Source organism: Panthera pardus, unplaced genomic scaffold (genome assembly GCF_024362965.1).
Source record: "Panthera pardus isolate Hobbes unplaced genomic scaffold, ASM2436296v1 HiC_scaffold_12, whole genome shotgun sequence".
NCBI classification, from domain to species: Eukaryota; Metazoa; Chordata; class Mammalia; order Carnivora; family Felidae; genus Panthera; species Panthera pardus.
In genome coordinates this window covers 99,215,047-99,231,488 of record NW_026526677.1, presented here as the reverse complement: position 1 = coordinate 99,231,488, position 16,442 = coordinate 99,215,047, and the positions used below count along the sequence as shown (strand labels likewise).

Genomic DNA, 16,442 nt, shown 5'->3' with positions numbered 1-16,442 from the left:
ATTCTTTATCCAGTATAAACATTTATTTATCCAGTATAAACTAATTTCACCCATTATTGACTTCCAGGCTCTAAGAAAACTTCTTAGTAATGATAAAGTACATAACCATGTGTTTTTGAGTACTTGCTATGTAAACTTTTTAGATTTGTATGTAAGCAAATTATACAATTGATAATTCTTTACTACTAAAGGTTATTTACATATGTGTTTAGGCACAATAAAAAATAAATTACCATACAAAAGTTCTCTTTAGGAAAAAGATACTGAACAATAGGGCCATATTAACCCCTGAATATTTAGCCAAGACACAAGCTACAAGTTTTGCTGAAAAGATTTTCCATGAGGTTTTAACTACTTCATTACACTTTTGGGACACCATTCAGGCCATCTGTTTGAAAAAATATTGTTATTTTCAAAGGTTGAATTATGGAGAAAAGTAGAAAATGTAATTTAAAAGTAATATAGACCTGAAAGCCAACTTTTAGTTTGGAGGCACCTGGGTGGCTCAGTCGCTTAAGCATCTGACTTCAGCTCAGGTCATGATCTCATAGTTCCTAAGTTCAGGCCCCACATCATGCTGCACTGACAGCGTGGGCCCTGCTTCGAATCCTGTCTCCCCTCTCTGCTCCTCCCCCGCTAGCTTGTACTCTCTCTCAAATAATAATAATAATAAATATTTTAATGTAACTTTTAGTTTCCAAATTGAGTGTTAAAATTTTACTTTTTTCGTGTAAAAGGCAAAATGAGATAGGTAGAGAATGAATGCAGAATCAAGGTTCATATGAATATTGTACCAATTTTTCTAAAAAGACTAGTCAAAGTTCAGCATATTTAAATACAGATAACCTATTTGAAAATTCCAGTTTGTTAAAAGAAAGAACATCTTTGGCCCAGTCAGTGAAAACTGAAGTTATTAGGCTATAAAGATGGGGCGGGGGTGGGGGCAACTAAACTTTCAGATGTTTTCTATTTTTTTAATAAATGCTGCCATAACTTAAGTTTGGAAAGACACTGGGAGGTTAAACACTTTTGAAAAAGCACTCTTCTTTCCATAGCCTACTTATAAAGTTTGCTGTCTCTACTAGTATAAGGGAAGAAAGAATACAGTTGGTTTCATATTGTTAGTTTTGGTATTTCTTTGCCCCATACCAAATCCTCCCTCCCTCAAAACAAGCAAATTAAAGCAAAAATAATATAAAGAAAAGGAAAGGAAAGGGGGGAAAAAAATCTCATCCAGTTCTCAGAGCTTTATATAACACTGTACAAAATTATCATCACTTAGGCTTGATTTTTTTCACCAGCCCTAAATTTTTAGTCATACTATTCCAGAACCTTCTGTGTAACTGCTTGATGATTCCAGTCTGCAAAAGAGCACAGATTTTGCTCTGTTGTTATAACTGAACAGTAAGCTGAACAGTATCCACTGCTCACGGAAGACTTGCTCTGTTGGTTGTTTTTTCGGAACACAGGGAAAAAAGGTGACAAGTGATTCATCCTGAGGTGGCATTTGTCAATCCATAAGCATTTACATAAACTCTCCTAGCTACTCTGTGATTTAGATTTGTGCTAATTATAAATGTGGGATCAACCAAAACAAACAATCATCTGGGATACTGAAAGAAATTCAATAAAACAAGATGTGTCCCATACTCAAGGAGAGCCATAAAAATCAAACTGTTGAAGAACGGGATTTAGGGTTTCCTGTTAATTGATCAAAAACGGCTGAGAGAATTGGCTCATCTTTTAGTTGAGACTGAGAAGGAAAAAGTAAACACATTAACCTTAGTAGCAAGAGTGCTGCTCTGAAGAAACTAATACGTTAAAGGAAATGTCATGACAGACAAGATGGCTTTCATCTCATTTGACACCAATGGGCGTGCATACAATTAATAATCCCCAAGGAGTGTTCAAGGGCAAAAATGTAGTTTCTCAGTATAAAAAGCTCACGAGCATTTGAAAAGTATTTGCACTCTGAAATTAAATAAAACCGTAGTGATGGGCCGTGTGTGAGTCTCCCGGTATCAGCTCAAGAGGGCCCTGGGCCTATGCTGGCTCCAGAGAGACGTTGCTTCTCTGGGTGGTTATGTACTGCAGGGCTGGTTGGAAGACAAGTCACAACTGGTAAAGCCAAAGAAAAGCTTCCATTAACTTCAGCTTATCCTAGGGTGCTTGTTCTTGGGAATCTTCAGCTTCCTGAAATACAGAAGTTTAAATGGATTATTCACGTGGGAAGAGTGCATAGAGGTAACATGGAATTCCGAATTACATCTATTTTATCGAATGTGCTCTCCACTGTGAAGGAAACTATTCTTTTTTTTTTTTTTTTTAATTTTTTTTAACGTTTATTTATTTTTGAGACAGAGAGAGACAGAGCATGAACGGGGGAGGGTCAGAGAGAGGGAGACACAGAATCTGAAACAGGCTCCAGGCTCTGAGCTGTCAGCACAGAGCCCGACGCGGGGCTCGAACTCACGGACCGCGAGATCGTGACCTGAGCCGAAGTCGGACGCCCAACCGACTGAGCCACCCAGGCGCCCCTGAAGGAAACTATTCTTAAACGTACTTGTTCTCCTTCTAATTCAACTTTTAGAAGATGTTTCCCGTTCCTTAACTACATAGCTCTCAGTGTCCTTAATTCATAGCTTCTGCCTTGCACAGACACTCAGATGATCTATAGCTCGATCACACACATGCATGCCTTCTCTCTCTCTCTCTCTGCCCCTCCCCCACTCTTTTATATAAAAAAAATCAAGCACACAGAAGAATAGAAAAGACAGTGTATAGAATTCACCTGTCACCTAATTTTAAAGCATTTTTTGCCTTATTTTCCCAATATTTATTTGGTACTTTATTATATATAAATACATATATAAATTTATATATAACAAATGTATATATGTATTTATTTATATATAATAAAAAAACAAATATAGGGAAAATAAATTTATATATAACAAATGTATATATAAATTTATATATAATATATATAAATACATATTTAAAATAGGAACATTTTCCTCTATAACCACAATACCTTTATTATACCTAATAAAATTAACAGTAATTCCCTAATATTATCCATATTCACATTTTCATATTCAAGACTCCCAATTGTCCCCCTCCTAATCTTTTTACAACTACTTTGTTCAAACTAGTATCCATCCAGTCAGGACATGCCGTAACAATGCACTTGATCATGTGAGTTCCTTAAAATTTCTTCTCATCTCAGGGTGCTTGGGTGGCTCAGTTAGTTAAGCATCTGACTTCGGCTCAGGTCATGATCTCACAGTTCATGGGTTAGAGCCCATGGGTTGAGTTCATGGGTTTGAGCTGCCCGCTGTCAGCACAGAGCCTGCTTGGGATTCTCTCTCTCTCTTCCTCTCTCTCACTCTGCCCCTCTCCCCCTCTCTCTCTTTCAAAATAAATAAATGTTTTTAAAAGTTTCTTTTCATCTCCATCTTCATTTTCCATGACCCAGACTTGCTAGAGAATCTTCTTGGTTTTTTTGTCTTTGTTTATTTTATTTTTAATGTTTGTTTATTTTTGAGAGAGAGACAGAGCGTGAATGGGGAAGAGGCAAAGAGAGGGAGACACAGAATCCAAAGCAGGCTCCAGGCTCTGAGCTGTCAGTACACAGCCCAACGTGGGGTTTGAACTCATGAACTGTGAGATCATGACCTGAGCCACCCAGGTGCCCCAAGAATCTGCTTGGTTTTTAAAAGACAATAGCCCTTGGTAAAATCTCTCTGATACCAAATTTGTTCTTCTGGGTTTACAATAGAATCATTTTTCTCCATATTCGATTTTATAAGTCCTTGAGACTTTTCACTGAGACTTTAGGCTACAAAAATATGACTCTTTTTGAAAATAATAATAGCAGGCCTATTTCAGAGAATAGAAAAAAATTCCGATCATATGAAAAATAAGTCATCGTATTTTTTAAGCATAATAAGCCTGAAAACTGGTAAAATAAAATTACACGCTACTAAAATGGGATTCCTATTCCCAATAACTAGATGAAAGGAGTTGAAATCAATTCCAAATAGTATAAAAGTTCTCCTGCTAAAATGTCAGGCCATGTCAGAGATCCTGGGTGGCTCAGTTGGTTAAGCATCCAACTTTGGCTCAGGTCATGATCTCACGGTTCAACGGTTTAAGCCCAATGTCGGGCTCTGTGCTGACAGCTCAGAGTCTGGAGCCTGCTTCGGATTCTGTGTCTCTCCCTCTCTCTGCCCCTCCCCCGCTCATGCTCACTCGCTCGCGCTCTCTCTCTCTCTCTCTCTCTCTCTATCTCTCTCAAAAATAAATAAGCGTGAAAAAAACTTAATAAATAAAAAATAAAGATTTATTTACATGTTGAAAGTTAATTTATTATTCGTGGTCATGGTAAACATAACCACAAAGCCTCAGATAATCTTAGAATTTTCCATCTTCAACGGCAGTAGGGTCTAACTCCCTCATCCTTTGCACAAAACATACTGAAAGGGGAAGCCATCCATAACACTAATAGAAGACTTTCATCTCCCTGACCCAGCTCCTCTAACGTCACGTAGAAAATACCTAACAGTCCTAAAATCTGGAGGATCCACATTAGAGATGGGCCAGACAAGGAAGCTAAGGAAAGAAATCAACTCATTTATGAACCTCACCATCTAAGAATGTCAGTCTGCGTCTTCTAAATAAACAGAGACCTTTTTATCTTGGTTGAGCCTTTCCTCTTCTTTTCTGTAACAAAGAAGCAGAAACTAATGTTAACAAGCAAGGGAGGTTAAAAAAAAAAAAAAGGCAAGGGAGGCAAATCTTACAAAGCTGCGGTTGATGTATTTTCTCCCATGTTTTGGGTAGAATTATACGCATCTGGGAATAGATCCAAAGTTACCACTAGTGCCGTCTAAAAATGCACATGCTTCCACATGACCCTGGGTATCTGAACTTTGACATGTTTCAGAATATTTTTGGAGGGAAATACAATTTGGGAACTTGAATAAACCTTAGTTTAACATTAGTATGCTGCCTCTAATTCCATTCCTTATTCAGAAAATACAAAGTTTTATGTTGACCTAGAAGTCATCTTTATTGCTTATATTCTATTCAAGCCCTAACCTCAGGGTTGGGCTCATTGAGCTTCTTCAAATCAATTCCATTTTACTCCAGTAAATATTACTTGAGGGAAAAAAAGAGATGGTGCTGGGACAACTCAAGTACTTCAAGTGCAAAAGGACGCATTTGGACTCCCACTTCACTCCATGTGCAAAAATTAACTCGACATGAACCAAAGACCTACTGTAAGAGTTAAAACTGTAAAGCTCTTAGAAGAAAACATGAACTTTCATGACTTTGGATTAGGCAATGGATTCTTTTTTTTTTTTTTTTTTAATGTTTATTTTTATTTTTGAGAAAGAGAAACACAGAGTGCGAGTTGGGGGATGACAGAAAGAGGAGACACAGAATCTGAAACAGGGTCCAGGCTCTGAGCTGTCAGCACAGAGCCCGACGCGGGGCTCGAACTCACGAACACTGAGATCATGACCTGAGCCAAACTCAGATGCTTAACACTTAATCCTGGCACCCCGGCACCAGATTCTTAGATATGAATCTATATCTAAGAATATATAGCTTCTGCTATATCCAATAGCAGAAGCAACACAAGAAAAAAATAGATAAATTATACTTCATCAAAACTAAAAAGTTCTGTGCTCCAGAGGACATGAAAAAGAAAGTGAAAGGGCAACCCACAAAGGACAAATAACCCAATTTTAAATGGGCAAGATATTTGAATAGATAGATCTCCAAATAAGATATACAAATGGCCAATAAACACATGGCAAGATGCTCAACATCATTAGTCATTAAGAAAATGCAAATCCAAACCTCAGGGAGATAACACTCCACACCCATCCATCCGCTGGCTATCATCAAAAGGCCAAACAATAACAAGGGTTGTCAAGGATATGGACAAATTGGAATGTTGCTGGTGGAAATATACAATGGTGTAACTGTTTTGTAAAACAGTCTGGCAACGCTTCAAAAAGGTTAACAGAGTAACCATACATTCCAGCAATTCCACTCCTAGGTATAATATACCCACGAAAACTGAAAACATGCCTACACAAAAATTTATAAATAAATATTCATAGCACCATTAGTCGTGTTGGCCAAAGAGTAGAGAAAATCTAAATGTCCATCGAATGAATGGATAAGCAAACTGTGGTATATACGTGCAATGGAATATGACACAGCCATAAAAAGGAACGAAGTGCCATACGTGGACGAACTTTGAAAATATTATACTGAGTCAAGAAGCAGACATAAAAGGCCACATCGGATGATTCTCCATTTATACGAAATGTCCAGAATAGGTGTAGGAATGCTGGCCATACTGCCTCCATCTTTGCCCTAGCATCTTGCTGTTGTCTGCTTGATGACCTCGTCAGGGATACATGTTCTAGAGTAATGTATAAGATGTAAAAGGTTAATGTATAAACTCTAGGCTCACCTTCTAAAACCAGAATGTCCAGGGAATCTGTTCTGGATTTCAATGGGCCCATTAAGATACCAGTGCAGATAACATAGTTTTCTGCAAACGCATGGATAGTGCCATAAGGTCTGCTAGACATTAGCCACCAGTCGAGTATATGCAAACACTCCCCCGCATGTCCAGCTCCTTTAAAGCCAGTAAGCTAAAACGCAGGGCTTCTGAGGAGACTGGCTGCACAGCTGTCCAGATGGCGGTCCTCCTGATCCTCCCTGGCAGGAAGTCACTTAACATGGAACTCTGCGTATTCTGTATCTCTTCCAGTTTCAAAGTGCCTTCTCAGTCTCGGGGCGGGGTGGGGGGGGGGGGCACTTTACATTCTCCTTGCCTTCAAACAACAGGCAAATCCATGGAGACAGAAAGCAGATCAGTAGTTGTCAGGGGCAGGTAGAAGTGGAAAATAGTGATGGCTAAAACGTATGGAGTTCCTTCGGGGGTGACGAAAATTCTGGAATTAGTGGTGATGGTTATGTAACTTGGTGAACATTAAAAAGACAAATTTTTATGATAGGTAAATTTCATCTCAAAAAATATATATTTTTTGAGCACCTTATATCAGCATGGCTGACTCTCCTAGGCACTGACTTACGATGCCCCTGCTGCCTGCCCAGCAGATTTTACAAATATACACTTTACATTAAAAAGTAAGGAATAGCAGGGGCGCCTGGGCAGCTCAGTCGGTTAAGCGTCTGACTTCGGCTCAGGTCGTGATCTCACAGTCTGTGGGTTCGAGCCCCGCGTCGGGCTCTGTGCTGACAGCTCAGAGCCTGGAGCCTGCTTCAGATTCTGTGTCTCCCTCTCTCTCTGCCCCTCCCTTGCTTGTGCTCTGTCTCTCAAAAATGAATAAATGTTAAAAAAATTTTTTTTAAGTAAGGAATATCCTAGAAGAGCTTCACATAAGCAGATTTTGACAATGTCAAATCCTCCATAATAAAGAAAGCCTCTAATGAAATCTTCTATACAATTAAGAAAGCTTTTGTGGGGGCGCCTGGGTGGCACAGTCGGTTAAGCGACCGCCTTCAGCCAGGTCACGATCTCGCGGTCCGTGAGTTCGAGCCCCGCGTCAGGCTCTGGGCTGATGGCTCGGATCCTGGAGCCTGTTTCCGATTCTGTGTCTCCCTCTCTCTCTGCCCCTCCCCCGTTCGTGCTCTGTCTCTCTGTGTCCCAAAAATAAATAAAAAACTTTAAAAAAAAAAAAAAAAGAAAGAAAGCTTTTGTGAAGTTACCAGATCACACCCTACTTTCTCCATCCTGTGAATCTGAATTCTTTTATAAGATTCACTCGGAGGGAAAAACATCTGTTCAACAATCATTCTGCCCAAGTGTAAAATACCAAGAGTCACGATAGAAGAGGGTTAGAGGAAGACTGCCCAGAACTGCCCAGCCTTACAATTTTATCTCCACCACTTTATGAGCTCTTTCGGCCCATCGCTTTTTCCGGAAATGCTGGACGAGGACCACCACGATTACTATTATGACCATGAGGGCACAGGCAGAGCCAATGGCCAGAGCCAGGAAGTAGATCTCAGAGAAGCGTACTGTAAGGACAAAAAGAGGATGTCATGATTCTCAAAAGAGAAAGAATACGATGAAACCTAACGATATAAGAGGGATGTAGTTTCAGCATTAAATGGAATCTTCCTTTCTCCTACCATATGATCTTGTGAACTCTAGCAGCAGTAAGGAAGCTATGAAGGCTGCTCTCGTGGTTCTCAAACTATGGTCCCACAAGTAATAGCAGCACTCTGCAGAACTTTGAAATGCAAATCATCAGGGCCACCTCAACCTCCTGAATTGTAGGTGGGGCCCAGCAATCTGTTTTAACCTGTCCTCCAGGTGATTCTGATGCTAAGATTCTGAGAACCACAGAGCCAGTAAACCACCCAGTAGGGTAAGGTTATTGCTGACCTAGCCAAACCCAGCGTCCAAACTGTTTCTCCTCGATTCCCTCTCACCTTTGGCATTCATCCGGTCATTTATTCAGATTTATTAAGGGCCTACTATGTTCAGACATTGCAACGGAAATACAAAGCCAAAAAAGACGTTACCTTCAAGGAACTCATACCCACTGGGAAGACAGGCAAGTAAATCTGTAACTATAGTCCAGTAGATAAAATGATGCAAGAGGGAACCCAGTGGGAAAGGTCCCTAACACCAGGCAGAATCTGTGAAGCCTGGGTCTCCTGCCTTTTAATTTTTTAATGTTTATTTATTTTTGAGACAGAGTGCAAGCAGGGGAGGGGCAGAGAGAAAGGGAGACACAGAATCCGAAGCAGGCCCCAGGCTCTGAGCTGTCAGCACGGACCCAGACGCGGGGCTCGAACTCACAAACCGTGAGATCACGACCTGAGCTGAAGGCAGACACTTAAACCCACTGAGCCACCCAGGTGCCCTGATTTCTGACTAAAACTTCAATAAACCCTCAGAGCCAGGAAGGACTTTAGAAAATGTCTAGCCCAGAAGTTCCCAGCCTGGAGTCTGTGACAGAGGATGGGAAGAGAGCCGGGCCACAAGCCCACAAACTCTGTGTCATAGTGTGTGTATGTGTACACTTTTGTGGGAAGCAGAGCCACGACTTTCATTAGGTTCTCAGGGTAGTGACCACAACACGTTTAAGAACATGTGTTCTTGTCCAACCTGTTCGTGCAGGTTACACGCAGATGAATTCAGAAACTGAGGTCCAAAGACATTCCATTACGTCTGTTGGTACTCAACCGACTTCTCCAAGGTCACGCAGCCCTACTGATGGAGCCCTGAAGGATGACACTAGGAATGAAAGGAGGAAATCCTACTACTCTACAGGTAGTAATATCATGTGTTAGTTAAGAGCACCCGCCAGAGACAGCTGGGTGAAAATGCCAGCTCCACAATTTACTAGCTATGTGATTTGGGTTAATTAACTTCTTTGAGCCTCAGTTTCCTCAATGTATCAAACAGAGACAACAATATTCATTTATTGAATTCTTATTTAAAAAAGACATTCGTATCAATTGGTTCCATGCTGTGCCCACACATAATAAACACTCACTGTACGGTAGTTATTATAATTTTCAGTGCAAAAAAAAAAAAAAGTTTTTTTGGTGCAATTCAGAGTTTGGGGAATTTTTACATTCATTGTCTCATTTTTCCTTCACCATAAGCCTCGCTAGATTATTCTCACTGTAAGGAAAGGAAAAAAAGATTTATTGCCAACTGGTAAATGATAGCAGTGATTCAAGCCCAGATTTACAACTCCTAAGTTTTATGGTCTTATCTGCACAGCTTCCGGGTTTTCCTTTTTATTTTTTTCCCTTCTTTTTATTTTATTTTTTTAATATAATTTATTGTCAAATTGGCTTCCCTACAACACCCAGTGCCCCGGGTTTTCCTTTATAAGATTGCAAGCACTACAATGCATTAGTCTAGGGTACAGTTTTGGAGCCAAAGATGCTTGGGTTTGAGTTCCAAATGATTCCATTCCCTCAGCTCCATGAATTCAGACAAACGACTTAACCTCTATGAACCTCAACTTCCTCATTAGTAAAATGTGGGGCACTAAGAGCACAAGAAACTGATGCGATATATAAAGATTAAATAACATATGCAAAGCCCCTGACACGTGGGAGGCACTCAATAAATGATCATCACCATCACTGGCATCCGCAGCCTAGGGTGTAAGGATTAAGTGAAATAGTACGGGCCAAGCACAGGACAGTGCCTGGCACAGAGTAGGTACTCGGTAAGCATCCTGTGAATAAGCGAGTGAATGAACAGATCTACTGTTAGCCTTTTATCAGAGAACTGCTTCCTCTCCCTTTTACAATCTCAATGCCACTTCTGTAACAGATTCCGCAGTCTGCTTGCTTAACTTTCTGTTTCTTTCCACAGACAAACAAAGCCTTTCTCTTTTTACCCCAGGACTCTTGAGTCTCCCTCTGTAGATTCCAGACCCGAAGGGCTAGCCCTTCTCGCTACTCTTTCAGCCGTCACAAAAGACCACCCCTCTCCTTTCTATAAGCTCTCAAGCTTCCCAAAACCCTTTTCCCCTGTGTGACCTACCAGTGTGCACGACGCTCAGCCGAATCTCCCCTATCAGCCCATCAACGTCAGGTGGGTTCTTCACCTGGCAGGTGTATGTCCCATTGTCGTCAAACTGCAGCTTCCAGAGGATGATGGAGACGTCGTACCGCTCAGGGTTCCCGTCCCAGACCACTCGATCCTTGAAACGCCCACTCATGGGTTTGAAGGGATCCACATGGTAGTAGAATACCTACAAGGCAGAAGCGGCCAAAAGTCTTACTATTCAGTGCCGGGGCACGGAGGCTGAGAAAGGGGAGCCAGCCTCACTGCCCCATATGCAGCTCTCTTCCAAGAACCTCTTGCTTTCCCCTTGATGGACCTCTCAACTCTGCCAGTCATTCTCTGCCAAGAATCGTGTCTCAGCTTTACCCTGTGCTTATTGCTGAGAAAAAAATACACAGGCAGGGCAAGGAGAAATGGACCGGCTTGTCTCCCCAACCAGGGGTCCCCGGGCCTATGACAATAATCTACTTACAAACTGCTCGGGGCCCCCATCTCGAGGACGGAAGTTCCAGGTCACTGTTAGAGCATCACCCACGGGGGCAAAGCTGGAGAAAGTGCATTTTAACCGAACATCTGTCCCGTTGACAGCCTCCAGCACTTGGGAGGTGTAAATTTCCACAGCTGCTATAGGCCAAAGGGCTACCAGAGAGAAAAGGAGAAAGGAAGATGCAGATTAAGAGAATTTCTGCCGACGCGGCCAAAATAAATGTCTGAGTGAGTCTTGTAAAGAAGTCAATGTCCCGGATCTCAAACTTACTCCATCCTGAGTCTGCATGCTCCCACTTACGTGCAACCGTGACTCAGAATACCACATGGCGAGCCTTCTCGGTGCTCTCAACTTTCTCCATAGTGCGATACCCTAGCCTCACGGTCCCCGCTCCCACACTGTTGGAACCAACTACAAAGGTCGGCAGATACAATTGAAAGCACAAACGAACAAAAATCAAAACTAATCGTAGCATGGATTAGACATGTATTCAGATGAAGCATTATGTATTGTGTGTATAATGGTCCCCTAGAAGGCAAGTTGTCCAGAAAGGGTCCTTGATTTCATACTGTCCCCAGTCTTCTGCAGAAATTGAAATTAATTAAGCCCGGACAGCTTCTGTTTGTCTGCACCCCTGGAACCTTTACACCACGTGGCGCTTTTTTTTTTTTAACCAGGATATTTACATTGAGAATGTGCATATTGGGGCAGTTTCAAAATCACCGTGGGTCTCTCTCCTTAAGTTTCTCAGCTTTCCCAGGGCTGCTGAGAGTCCCAGACAAGACACACAGAAATCCAAGCGCCTGATCCTGCCTGCAGTGGGAGGTTGAGAGTGGCCACAAAAAAAAAAAAAAAAAAAAAAAAAAAAGGAAAAAAAAATGGTGTGTAACCTGAGATTAGAAAGCCCTCTCTGTGCCTGAATCACTAGCAGCCCAAACACACCTAAACCTGTTTGTCCAAAATCAGTTCTCCAAAAACAACCCACCAACTTCGGTTTCAGCAAAGTCAAAACCTAAAGTGAACGGCAACCGTGGCTCAGGCTTCCAAGCAACACTCTTGCGACCACCTTGCAGGGTCGGCCGTGAAGGAGGAAATGGCGAGGGACCCCCCCCCCACCCTCACCCCTCCCCGCAGCCCTTACCTGTGAGCTGCACGCCAAGGAGAAGCAGCCCAGCACGCCAAGTGCTCTTGCCATACATGAGGGAACCCAGCCCTGGCCCCAGAGACCAGACCGGGCAGACCGAGGGCTCCAACACCCTGCCAAGGCCGCTCCAGTAAGAACTGGCACCCAGAGAGAAGAGAGCCAGTCCCTCACCTATGGGAACCTGAGCTCCAGTGCCTGTGACTCATCCCTGCTCCGCCGCTGCACTTTGCTGGAATGAAAGGTGGGGCCTCAGCTCCCTACGCCCTCCTCCCTTTCCTCCCTCCCGCCCTCTGCGCTGCAAGCGGTCCGCACACAGTTCCAAACTCTGCGGTCCTCTCTTGACTTTGCAGTTAATCGGCCTGGGCTCTGGCCTCTGGATGGCCTCAGAGACAGCCAGAGGAGGTGGTGCCAGCCTGAAACGTCCCAGGCTGCTTTGGGTTTGGCACGCGCGCGCGCGCACACACACACACACACACACACACACACACACACACACGGTTTTTTCTAATCAGGCTTCCTGCTAGCCTGGGAAGTGAACTGTTGCAACCACCTTGCAGTGATTGCCCTTCCCAAAGCACCTCCCTGGGGCCGCTTTGGCCTGGACTGGATTCACAGAACTCCAATCAGAATTCCTTAAGACCCTCTCCAGACAAAAAGTCCTACAGCGTAGACATTTGAGCCAAATGTTACCACAAGGATCTCTGCACCTTTTCCAGCTTGTAGCTTTCCCTGAGACCCAGGGAGGGGGGGCGGGGCGGGGGCCGGGGGGGGGGAGGGGGGGGGAGAAACTTACCGAACAAATGTCAGTGTTTTAATGACCCCTTCACTTGGAAGAATTTAAAGAAGCAGGACACTGTCCCTGCTCACTTACCATCTCGGTCCAGTTTGCAGGTACTTTTCTGCTTCTTTCTTCATCTCCACAATACTCCCATGAAGTGTTCCCATTTTTCCAGAGAGCCCAGGGAAGGTAAGTGATTTGCCCAAATTTGCACAGACAATAGGTAGGAACATCAAAACTTTTCTGACTCTCAAGTCTAACGCTCTTTCTGCAAAATTATACCCGACGTGGACCAGCAGACCCAGAGGACTCTCGCGGAAGAGGTTTCCATAATAACTTTTTTGGCAGGGTCTGGGTGGCTCAGTTAAGCATCCGACTTTATACCAGGTCAGGTTGTGATCTTGTGGTTGTGAGATCGAGCCCCGCGTGGGGCTCGGCACTGGGCAGGGAGGCTGCTTGGGATTCTTTCTGTCTCTCTCTCAAAATAAATAAATAATCTTTGAAAGAAAAATAACATTTTTGTGCCTCAGATTTCACCTGCCATTTTGAGGGCAGCCATCTGTCTGAAATCTGAAGAGTTGAGGAATTTAAATGAGTAAAGGTGCCTCTTTGTCTGGAAAGAGGGTGGGTAATTGTTACAGATTAATGAAGCAGCATGGCGAAACAGCAGAAGAGAAGGAAGATTCCACATGAAGTTAAGAAGCAAGCTTGACAGGAGTCTAACCCTGAACAGAAACAAATTGCCCGGATTCCCTGGATTAGCAACCTAGAAACTGGAGTGATTCATAACGTCTAGTTAAACCCTGAAACAGAGAAGTTGCCAGAAAAGGAAGGAAGGGGCAGGCTGACTAGGAAAGGGAGAAAAGAGAAAACTTCATAAAGAGGGAGGAAAAGAGAAAATTCCACCGAGGGAGAGGCAGATTGCAGAAGTGAAAAAGAAAAGCCAAAAAGAAAAGCAAAGCAGCAGGAGAAAGATGTCATGATCATGGGGCAAAAAAAAAAAAAAAGGTAAACAACAAAACGCAGTTGTTGGGGGCGCCTGGGTGGCTCAGTCAGTTAAGCAGCCATCTCTTGATTTCTTGATGATCTCTTGAGATCAAGCCCCATGATAAGCTCTGTACTGAGTGTGGAGCCTGCTTGGGATTCTCTCTTCCTCTCTCTCTGCCCCTCTCCCATGCCCATGTCCTCTCTCTTTCAATGAATAATAATAAACAGTTTTCAATTTTTTAACGTTTATTTATTTTTCAGAGACAGAGACAGACAAAGTGTGAGCAGGAGAGGGAGAGAGAGAGGGAGACACAGAATCCAAAGCACGCTTCAGGTTCCGAGCTGTCAGCACAGAGCCCGATGCAGAACTTGAACCCACAAACTCTGAGATCATGACCTGAGCAGAAGTCGGACACTTAACCAACTAAGGCGCCCCTAAATAAACATTTTTTAAAATAAAAAAATAAAAAGAAGAGAAAGAACTGAGAAACCCAGGGGCTAACCAAAATGAAGTGTTTCCTAACATGAGTATTTTATTGTGATGAGTGTTCCTGAAAATCGAGTGGCTCCTATGTCGGCTTCTAGACCAGAGATGAACCTAAAATCAGAATGCTGGGGGAATCTTCGAAATGGTGATGGGATTGGGGCGCCTGGGTGGCTCCGTCAGTTGCGCATCCAACTTCGGCTCAGGTCATGATCTCACGGTTTGTGAGTTCGAGCCCCGCGTCAGGCTCTGTGTTGACAGCTCAGAGCCTGGAACCTGCTTCAGCTTCCGTGTCTACCTCTCTCTGCCTGTCCCCTGCTCATGTTCTGTTTCTCTCTCAAAGATAAATAAACATTAAAAAAAAAATTTTTTTTTTAATGGTGGTAGGATAAAATAGAGGCTCTCCGACATGTAGGTCTGCGGAGTTTCAGCTCCAAGAGCCCCAAAGAAAAGGAGTTAGAATAACTTATCCGCTTTGTTAGCCTTCAGCTTGCGGAGAAATGCAGCTCTAAAGGAAAGGGAAGTAGAGCCTGAGGTCGTGAAGTCTAGAACAAATTGCAAAATTTGGTGAGAGGTAGAGTTACCAGAGAGCTCAAGGACACAGAGAAAAGCAGCAGGAGAGGAATCAGGGCAGGCAGCACTGAACAAACTGCCTGTTGTCAGGAGAAGAATCTCTCCCCCAGGTAGCCAGACGCCCTGGGTGCTGGCCGCCCGCGGTGCTCTGAAGGACCGCAGCTGCCCAGATCCCATTCTTCAGCAGGGTTGAGTTCCTGGCTCTGTGCCCAGCGACGCCCAATTCCTTCCAGTTAGCAGGCGTGGCTCCAGAGTCATCCAGTTCCCCTCCCTGGGAGGGGAGGGAGGAGACCAAAGGCTGGACTCCTTCAGTAGAGAAAACACTGAATAAAAAGGACATTTGCCCCCGAGGGTCCCCAGGGTGGCGGTAGGCAGGACTTTGATCAAAACCGGAGGCATCTAGATAAGGCCTCCGGTGCACTTAGTGTCTCGGCGAACAAGAGAAAAGGAAGAAGGTGAAGATTAAAACGAAAAAATGAAGTTTCAGAGCTATCACTTTTTTCCCTAAACTGTTCCAGAGAAAAATCCTGATTATCATTAAAATTGATGGCATACTCTAGTTTTCGAAGCACTTCATCTGTCCCCACCCCCTACACATTTCCTTTTAAATATTCCTTTTTTAAAAAAGTTTATTTATTTTGAGAGAGAGTGAGAGTAGGGAAGGGGCAGAGAGAGAGAGAGAGAGAGAGAGAGAGAGAGAACCTCAAGCAGGCTCACACTGTCAGCACAGAGCCCGAAGTGGGGTTCACACTCATGAACCGTGAGCTCATGACCCAAGCCAAAGTACCACTGAGACACCCAGGCACCCCTCAAAAATATTTTTAAAATTTTTTTAAGTTTATTTATTTAGTTGGAGAGAGACAGAGATAGCACAAGTGGAGGAGGGTAGAGAGAGAGGCAGAGAGAGAGAGGGAGAGAGAGAATCCCAAGCAGGCTCTGCACTGTCAGCACAGAGCCCGATGTAGGGCTCGAACCCACAAACCACGAGATCACGACCTGAACTGAAACCAAGAGCTGGATGCCTAACTGACTGAGCCACCCAGGCACCCCATTAATGGATACCTAGAAACCCACCGGCCAGTTGGAAACTCACAGCGGGGGCCCAAAAGACATAAAGGACAACTGGCTTGTATTGAAATTTGTAAAAATTGTCATCTTAACATTCAAGACAAAATGTCTTTTTCACCACAAGATGAAATTAGCATTCGAAGCAAGGGAAACAAATGATTTCGCTCCTCAGCTGGTTCAGATAAAGGTCTGTTTACTCAAAAGCTTCTGCCCATATGTTTTCTTATTAGGAAAGATTTTATTCAATTTTTGTTATATGCTGGGCGAGCCATATAAAGTAGAATAAGATATTTCTGCCTGGGGTGGGGGTGGGGGGAATCAGAG

The 16,442-nt window shown here is 43.3% G+C and overlaps 1 protein-coding gene across 1 annotated transcript; it reads right to left on the bottom strand.

Annotated features, from left to right (window-relative positions):
• Position 1: 1 nt before the first annotated feature.
• Positions 2 to 12,634, bottom strand: MPZL2 (myelin protein zero like 2). The gene is made up of 6 exons (XM_019469008.2): positions 12,226 to 12,634; positions 11,070 to 11,236; positions 10,574 to 10,784; positions 7,926 to 8,073; positions 4,650 to 4,725; positions 2 to 2,193 (listed from the first exon to the last, which is right to left on the bottom strand). The coding sequence occupies exons 1-5, from the start codon at positions 12,281 to 12,283 to the stop codon at positions 4,662 to 4,664; spliced, it is 648 nt and encodes a 215-aa protein (XP_019324553.1). The 5' UTR covers positions 12,284 to 12,634; the 3' UTR covers positions 2 to 2,193; positions 4,650 to 4,661.
• Between the last annotated feature and the right edge of the window lie 3,808 nt (positions 12,635 to 16,442).

Bases quoted from the DNA above. Each gene is read 5' to 3' on its own strand.
- MPZL2 (XM_019469008.2), bottom strand. From the start codon at position 12,283: ATGTATGGCAAGAGCACTTGGCGTGCTGGGCTGCTTCTCCTTGGCGTG. The intron at 10,785-11,069 runs GTAAGTAGATTA...TCTGCCTTGTAG, and splicing joins ATGGGGGCCCCGAGCAGTTT to GTATTCTACTACCATGTGGA. The intron at 4,726-7,925 runs GTAAGGCTGGGC...TCTTTGTTACAG, and splicing joins AAAGTGGTGGAGATAAAATT to AAAAGAAGAGGAAAGGCTCA.